Raw genomic sequence first — 13,895 nt, forward strand, 5'->3', positions numbered from 1 at the left:
CCCGTACAACTGAACACGCGATAAATATCATGATACTCAACACGAACACACACGCACACACACACACTCATGTAGGAAACACTGCAAACACGGCGGCTGTGCGACTACACCTGCTAAAGGGGGCGAGAGACGTGCTCTCCTCACTCATCAGTTCCACTCACGTGTGTGCGTGACTAAAAATCAGTCTCCGTGTGGCCTTGGCGGCACGGTCGCCGGTGCAAAAGCTGATTGCCACCATGAAGCAGGGCTGCAGCGCTCAGTGTGGCCCGGGCCAGGGGCTCTGATCCTGATCTCCTTTCCTGTCTTTGTTCTTCTGTGATTTTGGAAAAAAGCAGACATGGAAGTCAAACCAAAACTACAGCGAGCACGCACTCCAGCACTGGCCAGAGGCAAGACCCTGGATGCTTTTTACTCTTCTATGACTCGTGAACTCTGACTCAGCTTCTAGCAAAGTGCAATTCAAACAGGTTCACTTCACACCTGAAGGTTGATGATTAGTGTGAATGCAAACACGACTCTTTCCACTCTCATTTTCCATCTCAGATTGTTTCATAATAACACCAAAAGAGCTCCGAGCATGTCTCCATTTGTCTGGAACAGAATTTGTATGTGAACTAAGCCCTTATGAGCACGCTCACACCACCAAAGGGAGTGGATGATCATTCAGCTATGACGGTCAGATAGTCGTCAGTTAACCTCAGAAACAAACCTCCTGCATGTCGGTTACTTTGGAGTTCCTGTTGCTGTTTGCAGCTTCCATTAATGTGAGTCCGCTGGCTTGATCCTGAACCAGAAAAACTGTGTGTTGGTGCTGGAAGGTTTGACTGCTGCAGCTCTGGGTTGTGTCGTCAGGTCTCAGTGGCTTTAAATAACTCCAGTCTTCTTAACTCGTGCTCTGTTTCTCTGTAATTAAAGCTCAGAGGTCAGAGAGGTGAATCCAGAGCTTCGGTCCCACAGGAAGGACAGCGTTTCAGTTTAAAGCATATCTCATTCGGGGTCATCACTGATTCTCTGCCGTGTATTTAAAGAATCTCACGGCTCTGTGAAGGCAGGAACTCTGCATCTCACTTCTGAGCGCAGCCTTACATTACAGCAAAATGCACCTGAACTCAGGCTTCAGCAGCCACACCCACACCGGGCTTTAGAAATAAAAATGGCTCTGAGGCCTCTGATTCCTTGGAAGTCTTGGACCCCATTGGTCCATTCAGAAATCCTTCCACACCTTCACAACACAATGGAAACAGCTGGTACAGGGGCAGACGTTTTGGGGCTTCCTGTCAATGAGAAGAAACACTGACTGAAGGCTGGAACAGTGAAGATCTGAAGGACTGCTTCATCAGACAGAAACAGGAAGGTTGTATAAGCTATGAAGGACATGCAAAGAGAGCTGAAAGTCAAGCAGCATCACGTTAAGTCCTGCAGAACATCAAACTGAGGGCAGCTGTTGGAGGCTGCAGATTAGAGAGGACAGAGATAACAAACAGGGATTGTTTGTGCTCCTGCACACGCTCACATCAGACTTATATTTGTTCTGTTTGTTGTTAATAATCTTCCCGATGCAGACAATTTGAGTCAGAGTTCAGAGTTTTTTTTTTAGTGGATGGTTTGCACATGCTCAAAGAGCATCTGTGTATCTCAGTTTGGTTTTCACAGAGTGAGCAGAGAAAATATCTTCACCTCTGGGATTTAGCATCACTGAAACCAAGACTGAAATCATCATACAAACATCCATAAAATCACAATGCAGTTTCAGCTTCATTTCACACCTGGTTACAGGTGTCATCAATACTCACAGCTGTTCATCCGATATGACTCTTGAAAGTAATGATTTAATCTGAGGTTTTACAGATCAGAACTCCCAATGGAGGTTTTTTCTTGGATGTAAACTTATGTGTTGTCTCAGTAATACTTTGTTTTAACACCATTTCAAGTGTTTTCCTTCTCATTGAAGTTTCTGTAGTTATCTTAAGACCCTGTTCAACCACCAGGGGGTGCTGTCTCTTCACCTCTGACCCGGCTCCTCTGACCCGAGCGACTGGACTGCAGCCCTGTCAGAGTTGTGCGTTGGTGGTGCAGCCTTAAAGCGTCTGTCTGAGTAAGGCCAGTAAGAGTTTGTGGGCTATAGGCATGTTATATCAGAGGAACTAATGCTAGCTGTAGAGAAGCAGCATGAGTGATGACTCAGAGGAGGACTGTAAACACATGAGCAGCTGTGGCGTTGTGCTACACTTTGAGAGGAAAGGCAGTGCTGTGCTGACCTGTGACCCTGCTGACATCACACTCCAACTAAATGGGCATTTGGCGTGTTTGAGACACTAAACTTGACCCGCAGTGTTACTCAGTTAGAGGCCTGCTGCCTCACTACACGTGTCATTACAGCACGGAGCAAGCAGGTGTCAATCATCGCGTCTAATCTCAGGCAGAGTAAGAAGATTCACCCTCGGTGTCTCGGTCAACATCACAGTGCTGCAATCAAAGAGAGCATCTTCAGGGTAACAAAGAGAAGCCGGACGGCATCTTTGTGATGCATGCGAATGAAGCACACTTCTTAAGGGGTGTCCACACAGGAAGTGATTCACTCATCTTTCATCATTTTAATGGCAGCTGGATTATGGCTGTTCCTGGCTGTGGTTGCTTAGGTAGCCCTCTAATGTATTTACCACCCCCTGATATGTCAGTCAGAGGTGTCCTTCACTCCACTGGTAGTTGCTTTAACCGCTCACCTTTAAGTTAAGGAAAGTTTAACTCAAGAGCCACCGACTTTGTAGTGGTTATTTCTCTGTGAAGAAGTCTGCACTACAGAGTGGCACGCAACGGCTTGCAGAAAAAAGCCTTTTACTAGTGTTAACAATCATCTGCAGTTTGGTCTCTGCAGCAGCTGGACTGGATGGATCCTATTGTCACTCTGACCTGCAGTGGTTTCCTGCTGGATGTTTCACATCTGTGCAGCATTCTGGATCAGCTTCTGTTGGATTCGACTTTCATGCTTGCAAGAAGTTGAGTCTGTGGTTACCAGCTGTGCAGCTTTTTAGACATTAATTGTTTCCACCTTGAAGTCACACCAGCACAGAAAATGCGCAGATCTAATCATCCTGTTGGAAACTCCTTCAGTGCATTTGTTTCTTGGCGGAAACAGTCCACTCTCCACCCCTGACTCACAAATTCCCCCCACTTACCAAAAGTCTTCCTCACAGTCCTGACCTCTGACTCCTCACTCCACAGTAAAAGGCCTCTACTTCACACACATGAATGTCAGCATTTCACAGTTAACTATGAAATAAACCGTGCACGCTCATCATCAGATGCTAATTATCCATGCGACAGCTAAGAGAACGAACCGGAAGTACCTGATGTCACTTTTTCAGCCTGTCTGTAACTGTGTCACTTTCTAGTATAATCAAGGCTTTGTTCTTTTTTTTGTTTCTGCATAAGAGAAAAATCTTTGAAAACAGTCACTGGTCACAGTGATATCACCACCAGCAGCACAATAACCTTTTCAAGCACGCCAAATCCGCATTAGCATGGAGTACGCTGACAGCTAAAGGGCCTCCCACGGACACTTGGGATGGTAAAAGTGGTTATATAGATGTTAGTTAGCAGGGCCTGGAGAAGGCGTAGTAATGGATGGCCGCTCACAAACATGAAGCAGAGCGAGTGTGCAGAGGAATGTTACAATAGATAATCTATATATTTTTTTTTCTTTTTCTTATTTTGAGAGCTTGGGGTATGACAGACGATCAGCAGCACTTCTGAGGTAGCTGGGCAGGTTTGTCGGTCAGTCTGGTGGTCTTGGAACCAGGAGCTGCCGGCGCCTCTACGTCCACACGCTCTGACATCTTCACACAGATGATGTCCACCAAGCGCTCGAACACCTGCCGCACATTGATGTTCTCTTTGGCGCTTGCCTCGTAGTACTCGAAGCCTGCAGGAGGAAGCAGAAGAGCTTTACTTAAAAACCACTGCAGCAACATTTAGAGGCGTCGGACTCAGTGGATCACATTAGACTAGTGATAAACGAAATGCTCCTTTATGCTGATGATGCCATGTTGTATAGCTCATAAACAAAGTGCTTTTAAACTCAGTGGAAATGACATTGTCCTAGTGTTTTACATGTCTGAATTCTCTGAATTTTCTGTTGGATTTTATTATTATAGCATTTTGAAGTTAGTTTGTGGTAATGCAGATGTGTTTTCATGGATATTTGTTTTAGTTTTTAGGTCGTACTTAGTTTCAGTTCACACTTTCAGTAGTGTTTCATTATTTCTGTGTTTCTGGTTCTGTTGGGTTTTACTTCCTGTCTGTTGATTGTCTTGAATATGTTTAACTGTGGCTTATTTCCCCCTTCGTCTAGTGTGTGTAAACAGTCCTGTCTCCCTCTGTGTTCTTGTCAGATTAGGTTTTTATCTGTGCTTTGTGTTGTGCTGCCCTGCATCTCCATGGGTTTTCTTTGGATTGCAAAATTTTGGATATTCCAACAAATAAAGGCTTTCTTTCCACTACCTTCCTTGGTGTTCTGGATTTGGACCCTTTCCAACACCTCCACCTTCCAATTTATGCAGGAAAACAACTTTCTCATGGGTTTATTTCTTTAATTTAATGAATGAAACATAAAATCTCCTTTCCTTTCCATGCTGATGACAATGCATTGTATTGCTCAGATGGGGTGGCTGTAGCTCAGGAGGTAAAGCAGGTCATCTACTAATCAGAAGGTTGGTGGCTTGATTCCTGACTGCTCCAGTTGGCATCTTGGGCAAGACACTAACCTCATCGTGCTGTCTGATGCATCAACCTGAGTTTGACTGTTCAATAGAAAACATTTATGTCATGGTCTCCGTGCCTGCCCGGCCGGCCCCACAAGGCTACATTTGCCGTTTTGGTTCTCTCTCTCTCTCTCTCTCTCTCTCCCTCTCTGCCTGGGCGGGGCTCACTGTGGGCTCCCGCCCTTGGCCCACACACCTGACAACAATCACCTGTCATCACCGGGAGCACTATTTGAGGCTGGAACACAGATCCTCTCGTCGCTGGATGATTGTACTGCTGATGTTAGTGTTTCTTGCAGCTCCTGCGAACTCGTGCTTAGTAATTTGAGATTCGTGATTAGTTTGTGACTTCCCTTCTCTTCTGCTTCAGACCTTCCTCCCCGGACCTGTGACCTCCCTGCCGTGTGTGAGTGTGAGAGAGCTACCCTGTGATTCCCTGGAGTTTTGGATTCCCCTCACTGTATATACTGTGCACTGGTGCTGTAAATAAACTGTCTTTTGGAGGCGTCTAAACGCTCTGCGCCTGAGTTCCTACAACCGGATTTTGACAATTTAAGCACATAGCTTTGAGTGCTCTGCAAGAGTAGAAAAGGGCTATATATGAAAGATCATTTAGATATATGTTTTTACTAAGTACATTCTTGAATATTAATGCAAGAGGAAAGACAAAAAACCCTGAGAATGAGATGGAGGCGCTTACTGGAAAAGAACCAGAAGAGTTTTCTTCTTTTAAGCTGAGTATTTTCACTTCTAGCTTTAGTAAGATAGATGCTGTTTATATTGAACTTTAACTGTTTATATTGTCTGTTTGCTTTATGAAAACTGTTGCCATTCAGCTACGTGTCAATGTCTGCTCTAGTTTTAAAAATGAAAGGGAATACACTCCATATTTGATACCAGAGAGATCCTTAATATAATAAAGCTTAAAGTTTGGAGAGCGAACATTGGTTCATGTAAGAGCTGTCAGACAGACATGAGGTCCTCCTCATTTCTATTCGAGTAGGTTTTTCCCGTGTCATGGAAATTATTTTCTGGTTTTTTTTTTTTTTTTGTTTTTTTTTAATAAATCAGACTGTGTGAGAAGCAGACACTTGAACAGACGCTCGTTTAGCTGATGTGGAGAATCTGATTCACTCTCTTTCTCAGGCTACATGAAAGGTGAGTTAAACAGTTAATAGAGCTGCAGCAAGGCTCAGTTTCAGCTCAATTATCTGCATTAGGACAGAAAGCATGAAGAGTGAAGCATCTCATCCCATATTTGTGTGTTTAAGGTGTTTCAGGCTTTCGGCTCAGTGTCAGCACAGCTCTCTGATGGACTGACCTCAGAGCAGCTTTGAATACACGTGACCTGAACAGAGGGCCCTGAATAACACCTGAGCTCGTCTAAAAACATTGGGAGTGAAGTCTGATGTCAGTAAAGTACAGACATGATAATGTTTATTTCTATTTTTCTGCATGTTCATTATTGATCATATGTAAAATTAGGCCGAAAAAGTTTGAAGGTGTTTTCATGAGTGTGCTTTAATTAATAATAATTTTCAGGCTAAACACCATCAAACAAAGGAAAAATCAATGCTGGCGCTCTGAATCACAGTTATTCATTTCTTTGTTCTGCAGTCAGCACACGGTGTGTGAAAATGAATTCACGTAGGGTGGTGCATTAATAAAATCTATCAACAATAAAGTGCAATGCTGCTTTTACTGGAATAAAAAGCTACTCGCCCTGTCAGTGCTGAGAGCCGCAGCTTTTACCTGCTTTCATATTCTTGTTCTTCGTGTTCTTGTGCATAAAGAAAAATTAAAGCTAAACTGAGTACTTTCTAAATGTTCAGACCAAGAAAAAGCAAAAATAAAATGAACTTATAATCAGATTTCCTCCAACAGGTATAATTTAAAGAAAGTTCTTCGGCAGACAGGGCTCACCTGGTGAAAACGCACCTGTTTGCAGAAACCATCCCTGTTAGTCTGAAGGCTCCTCCTGCACTGCCTTCATGCTCAGGTGTTTGCAGGTAAATGTTAGATAATATGAGGAAGGGGAGGGATTGTGTGTATGTATTTTAATCACACTATGGGTTTTTCTACTTTTTTACTACATCATACATACTACATGTCCCATGAGCCTCAGCACAGAGCTGCTGAAGGAAGAGATGAGCCATCCCTTTTTCTTTGAATAGTTAAACTAAATAAGCTCATATAATTTTCTCTTTAGGTTCCTTTTTGGGGCCCTGAGGCAGTGTTTCTCTCACTGCAACCATCTCAACTAATGAAGAAGAAACGTTTCTTCTGCTGTCTGTACCACCTGAGGTGAAAGAGAGCTGAGTCTCACCTAGCTGATCAGCCAGGTGTTTTCCCTTCTCAGGGGGTACCACTCTCTCCTCGTCCATGTCGCACTTGTTGCCCACCATGATCACCTGGGCGTTATCCCACGAGTACGTCTTAATCTGCGTGGCCCTGCAAACACACAGCAACATGACCTGAGCTGAGTTTCACTTTCTGAGCTGAATCACAGGCTTCCAGCCAATCACCTACCAGTCCTGGACGGCGTTGAAGGATTCCTCGTTGGTGATGTCATACATGAGAATGAAGCCCATGGCACCGCGGTAGTAGGCTGTGGTGATGGTGCGATAACGCTCCTGACCGGCCGTGTCCTGAAAACAAACACACAGCTAGTCACATGACCAGAGATGGGCACGCGTTAGTGTAATCTGATTACTTTTTTTTTGCGAGAATGTCTCATGACAGTGACGTAAGCGAGTGCGACGTTCGTGACAACAGCTGTGTGCAGATCAACAAGGGATCATATATGGAGTGCGGGAGAGAGTATGAGCGTGCAGCGTTTAAAGCGTGGAGGTACTGACCTTACTTTGAGTTTGATTTCGTAAAAAGTGACAAAAACATTAGTGTCCGTTGTGCGTGGGAAGAAAACTTCCCCTTATTAGCAAAAAAACCCCTAAACTTCCAAGCAAGCACCGAGTGCGCTACGACGTAATGGGAAATTCACAGAGAAACTCGCGGATTCTTCCACTGACCGCTGCGGCACACCTACACCAGGGTAAACCTCCGCCTACCCCACTCCTGCTTTACAGGTGAAAATAGAGCAACAGGACCGCTAGTCTTTGATTTTATTTATTTTCTGCTGTGTTTTACTTTCATCTATTTGAAAGAGTGAGTGTAAACACAAAAAAATATTTTATTTTATGTGCTGGACTGTGCAGAAAATAGGTTTAAATATTAAACAAATTTCTTCCAGTCAGAGAATGTTGCATATAATTACATTTTTGCTTGATGCATAAAGTTAAAAGATTAAAACTAATAAAACAAGTTTTAAAAAGATACTTTTCCATTTGATTACATTTTGTGTGATGGATTATGTAGAAAGAGTAGAATTGGGCTGAAAGATCTATCGCTTTATCACCTATTCAGGTTGTAAATCATGTTTTTAAAAAGTAACTAAGTAACTAAGTAATTAATTACTTTTGAAAATAAGTAATCAGTAAAGTAACGGGATTACTTTTTGGGGAAGTAATCAGTAATTAGTTACTGATTACTTTTTTCAAGTAACTTGACCAACACTGCACATGACTGTGCCAGCTGCAAACAGACTTTAACTAATCAGCAGCCTCCAAGTACTAAAAGCTGCAGTTCTTCCAACGTCCAGCAGAGGCTCCAGCAGTGAGTCAGCCCCTTCAGACTCCGATGTTAAAGGTTTACAGCAAAAATAAACATATTTACAGCTCGATACACAAGCTTGTCTGGTCTCTATCGATAATTTCCCCCTTTATAACAACAGTATGGGGGGAGTGGTTTTAGCACTCGCCTGGAAAGTTTGCATTATTAGAGGCGTGGCCTCTTTGACTGACAGGTAAATGGTGACACAAGTGGCTGTAGCTGCTACCAGTCAATACCTCTGGACCCTGTTTGTGCTGTTAGAGCCTTTTTAATGACATTATGTGACCAATAATATGGCTGCTGTGAGGTTACTGTACTAACAGACCATCTAGGAAGTGAAATTCTAGGTATCTGTGTCTGTGTGATGTACCCATACAGTCTGTAGATGCATACTGATAACAAGAGCATTAGCTGATAACTTAGCATTCCAGCCTCTCGTCTGAATATGATCTGGAAACAATCAAAAAAAAAAAAAAAAACAGCACGGTGAAGGCCGAAAGTAAACTCCAAAACTTCCAGACTTCGTGGCTGCATCCATATTTAAGGTCCACTCTATGAATCTACCATGATGAAGCCATCAGTGCTGAAGCTCCAGAAATAAAGCTGTAAAAATGTCTGTAAATCTGCAGGAGAAGAAAAAGAGAGGAAGACGCTGGATTGAGACACAGCGGGGAAAAACTCCTGAAACAAACATCCTCACAAATACATAAACTACACAGCAGGTTCATTATAGATAATTTGTTTGGAACCTAAAATATGAGTGTGTTGATTCAGCTTAAGTGTTTCTTTAGACACCTGCTGGGTTTCTGCAGAAGCTCAAAGGCTTGAAAGAACAACTTCTGAAGAGTAAAGGGTGATGAATAAAAAGTTCGTTTTTAATATTTAAGCAAAACAGTCATTCAGCTAACGGCATCAGCATCCCTCCCTGTGCTAATGTATATGTGTCAGTGCTGCTTTAATAACTCTGACTTGTGATATGACAGATTGAATACACATCATTACTGTGGAAACTGAAGACGATCAATAAAAATGATCTAAGAAAGCACCAGAGACTCTTTCAGCTAGTCTCAGGCCATTGATCTCTGCAACAAGCAGCCGGGCCACAGTGTGACTTTCACGCCACCGTCCTCCACCACTTCATCCTCCGTATCACTACAGCTGCCCCGAGTCACTCTGCTAATTTTAGCTCTGACTCAACACTTCCTGATTCTGCCTTTATCCGGAGAGACACAGCGAGAGCTCGTATACGATTAATTAATTCAGACTGTGGAGTGTGTGTGTGTGTGTGTTTACGATGGAGGATGATCAGCCTCAAAAATATGCAGACAGCTGAAACACTCTCCTACTTCCTACTCCTGTATGACACTAACAGAGCCAAAAAGTCCAAAATAAATATCACGTTTTATTCCATAAGACCTGAGGCCATAAACTCATCAGAGGTTTGCACTGAGCTCGGCTGAGCGGGAGGATCAATCTCCTCTTAAACTTCTATCCAATCACACTTTTGACAACCAGAGGTGTCGCCCGTAGTGACTACATGTGTCTGTAAGCAGAGCCAGTGATCTAAAATCTGTGTTAACATGTTGAAGTTAACAGCCATAAACTACACCTCCCATGATGCTTTGGTCATAGCTCTCCATCCAACAGTTTGTGTTCAGTCTATTTTTACTCACAACGATGCTTTCAGTTTGAATCAGCTGGCTCTGATTGGCTCCAATTATGTCAACAACATACACACACACACACACACACACACATGCATGCACACAAACACCTTCTGGGCCCTTTGTCTCCCGCCAGGTCTCAACCTCTCCACCCTGAGAGCTCCTTTTAATTGCCACTAAAGTCAACACAGTAACGGAGTGTGTGTGTGCCTGTGTGTGTGAGCGTAAAGGGCCGCTGCCATGGCAACAACATCACCACTGATAAAAGGAGCTGTGAGTGTGTTTTTGCTGCAAGCAGAGCTCAGTCTGCTGATCCACTTTAAACGCATGCAGCTGATCATTACTGCGCTTTATGAAGACGTGCGCTCTGTCACAGCACGTTCAACATTACAGCTGACGTCACAGAATTGTAACGTTTCGTCACAGTGTATTAAAGCAGCGAGAGCAGAGACATTAAAGGACGAGGAGACACATCACTGAACCCTCTGAGAGATTCAGCATCAGCAAAGATGGAGGCACAAGTTTAACCTGCAGGGAAAAGATGCTTTTTAAACTTTAATTTAAAGGAATAAACAGACAATTTTACAAAAACTGCCCGAATGGAACAAGTAAAGGCTAAATCCACATCAATCAAGCCAATCAAATAAAAAACAGAGCAGGAAGCATCAGTGCAATCTGCAGCGGCTAAAGATTCGATCAAACCTTAGATCAGCGTTGGGCTGTCAAATGAACATCAGATGATGTCTGTGGTCAGTTTGTGGAAGGTTTTTGATTGTTTTGGTGTAGTATGCATGAAAGATGTGGTCTGATCTCGACTTAATGTGAGATCATTCTATTCATGCAGTTTTTATTTATGGACATGAAAGCAAAAATTTAAAAAAAAAAAAAAAAAGTTAATTTCAGTAATTCTTCACAATAACTGCTCCAGTTCAATTCAGTTTTATTCAGACAGCACCAATTCAGAGCAACAATTGTCCCATGATGCTTCATAGTGTAAGATAAAGAGAAAACACCAACAATCAGACGATCCCCTGTGTGAGCAGGACGTGGCAACAGGAGGAAGAAAGAACTCCCTTTGAACAGGAAGTTAAATCACATAAGATTTGATCAGGCAAGTGCTTTAAGGTGTTTCCGAATTTCTGCTGATTGGTGAAAAGTGCATCTTCAAGCACTTTGGCTCTGCAGCTCAACATCTAAACCACATGGAGTATTTCCAGTATTTAGAATGGGTCCGCTCAGTCAGCATCCTCCTGACCCATCAGGACAGCGTGTTCTGCCATACCACAAAACCTCACCAGGAACAGGATGAGGAACATGGTGCGTCCATGGAGCTGGCCCGACCTCCAGACTTCCCCAATGGCTGCAGGTGAGCAGACATCCATTTCCCCAACAACATTTTCAGCTGAAAGATCTCTCTTAGAAAACCTTTCATCCTTGTTAACAGCTCACTTGGTGCTGTGTCAGCTGAGATGCTCAGCATTGTAAGAGGGGCTGATTGGCTCACAAACTGTGACTTTCTCTATGGTTCATCTTCACTTTTGCACAGAGATGTATCTAAAAAAAGGAGAGACCTTGGAGAAAATGTGTCACTCTTCCAGCGACTGTATCTGAGCGGGTAACCTGAGGTTAACTTTGTATTTGGTGAGCTCAGACAACCTTCAGAGGAAGCTCATTTCTGCTGCCTGTATACTCAGTCTGCCATCACTGCCCACAGCTCTTGGTCATATGTGGGGTAGGAGTGTGTAAGTTTGCTCACTTACAAATAAATGAACTGTCTCTATTTTTTATGATAGTTTCATTTTAATGGACAGAGACAGAATATTATTTGAAAATCCAGAAATTGACATTACATAAACGTTATAAATACATCTGTATGTTCATTGAGGGAAACAAGTATTTGATGCTCTGCGAACCAGCCAGAACCTCCTACAGACTGGCTGTTTGCCATGTGGCGAACAGATTACAATCAATCAATCAATCAATCAATCAAAAACTCAGTGACCATCAATCAGTCTAAGTCTGGAGCTTCATGCGAGATCTTGCCTCATGCGATGAGGATAATCATAGGAAAAGTAGTGGATCAGCCCAGAACTCCATGGGATGAGCTTCATAATGTTATCGTGTTACACTGTAATGGATTGGAATCTTCAAGGAGGCTCATGTTCAGGCCCATCTTAAGTTTACCAGTGAACACTTAAATCAATGAGAGAAGGCTTGGGAGAAAGACCTGTGGTCAGATGAAACCAAAATCGGTCTCCTGCTGAGGTTAGAGGAAGAGAAATGCTGAGTACGACTCAAAGAATAGCATCCCCACAGTCAGGCACAGAGGTGGAAACATTATGCTTTGGGCTGTTTTTCTGCTGAGGGTACATGATGAGGGGGCCGATGTATGACGCCAAACTAGAACCAGAACCTCCTTCCCTCAGCCTGATCACTGAAGATGGGTCAAGGATGGGACTTCCAGCATGAGAATGACTCAAAACATATCGCCAAGGCAACAAAGGAGTGGCTAAAAAAGAAGCAAGTCCTGTGAAGCTACTAAGGCTTTGAGTTGGCAACTTGAGAAGTGAGCAAACCTAATGACCAACAACAAGAAACATCTTACTGCTCTGATCGCCAACAAGGCAACAAGACATGCAAGTCAGTTTATAATTTTTATGTAATGTGTTTTTTTTGGGTTTTTTTGGTTGATATTCATCTCTCATCATTAAAATGAAACCACCATAAAAAACAGAGACTCTTCATTTCAACTGGGATCAAATCATTATTCCCCCTTTAAACTTTTCTGTAAACCAGCTCCGCTTCAGCATTCATCGTCACCACGACACACCGATAAGAAGCTTGCATTAAGTCCGAGGTCCGACTGACACATTGGTGCATCTCATGCTTTTATCATCCCTTTTAAACAACATCCTGAGATACTGAAGCAGCTGTGTGTTACGTCCCTGAATGACCATCAGTGTTGAGCCCTGAGTCTGTATGAGGGAAAGAGGTTATTGTTTGGTACCAACTTTTTAAAGGGCTGTTACAGAATCCAGGTAATGTTGCATCACCTTTCACCGTCTCAGCCTTACCTGCATGGACCCTACCACCTGCCCAGGTAAGGATGATGCAAATGAGACAAAATATAAACAAAGAGAAGTTCCTGCTGACTCCTCACTGCTAATTGACGCTACCATCGCATTCCCTGACTAACAAAAGAGCCACACAAAAAAACAGACACACAAACACAGAGTTTAAACTGATAATCTGATGATCAATAATTAATTTTATGACTAAAACATTTTGTGGTTGCAAAACCACTTCTTCCTAACAGAGGGGCTGGTTCTGAGGCCTGACACCAATGCAGGTGTCCTCTGACGTCAAAGCGAACCAGGTTTAACATCTAACCACCAGCCTTACAACTTCTTTCTATTATTTTTTACTTTATAGCTAAAAAAAAAAAAAAAGAATATCACAGAGGCAGAGACTGAAGACATCAATGCAACAAGACACCATGTGCATAATTTGTGACATCAGCATCTGTTTCCACAAGCCAGTTCGTCTCCGGCATCTCAGACAAGCAAACCGTCCTCACCCAGATCTGCAGCTTGATCCTCTTGTCGTTGCGATACACCGTTTTCACTTTGAAGTCAATGCCCACGGTGCTGACGAAGGAGTTGCTGAAGGAGTCGTCGGCGTAGCGGAACAGGAAGGACGTCTTCCCCACGCTGCTGTTGCCGATGATCAGCAGCTTGAACATGTAGTCGAAGTTCTGGTCAGAGCCATCCCGCTGGCCGAAACGCTGGTCTGCCTTTGCCAT

General features: G+C 43.3%; 1 protein-coding gene across 1 annotated transcript; it reads right to left on the reverse strand.

Annotated features, from left to right (window-relative positions):
• Window positions 1–3,737: 3,737 nt before the first annotated feature.
• Window positions 3,738–13,895, reverse strand: rab3b (RAB3B, member RAS oncogene family). Its single transcript, XM_085348777.1, has 4 exons — window positions 13,671–13,895; window positions 7,290–7,408; window positions 7,087–7,211; window positions 3,738–3,922 (listed from the first exon to the last, which is right to left on the reverse strand). The coding sequence occupies exons 1-4, from the start codon at window positions 13,893–13,895 to the stop codon at window positions 3,738–3,740; spliced, it is 654 nt and encodes a 217-aa protein (XP_085204903.1).

The sequence above is a fragment of the Diplotaxodon limnothrissa genome, linkage group LG23 (assembly GCF_057381915.1).
Source record: "Diplotaxodon limnothrissa isolate DT_005_m linkage group LG23, D_limnothrissa_male_GT1.1, whole genome shotgun sequence".
NCBI classification, from domain to species: Eukaryota; Metazoa; Chordata; class Actinopteri; order Cichliformes; family Cichlidae; genus Diplotaxodon; species Diplotaxodon limnothrissa.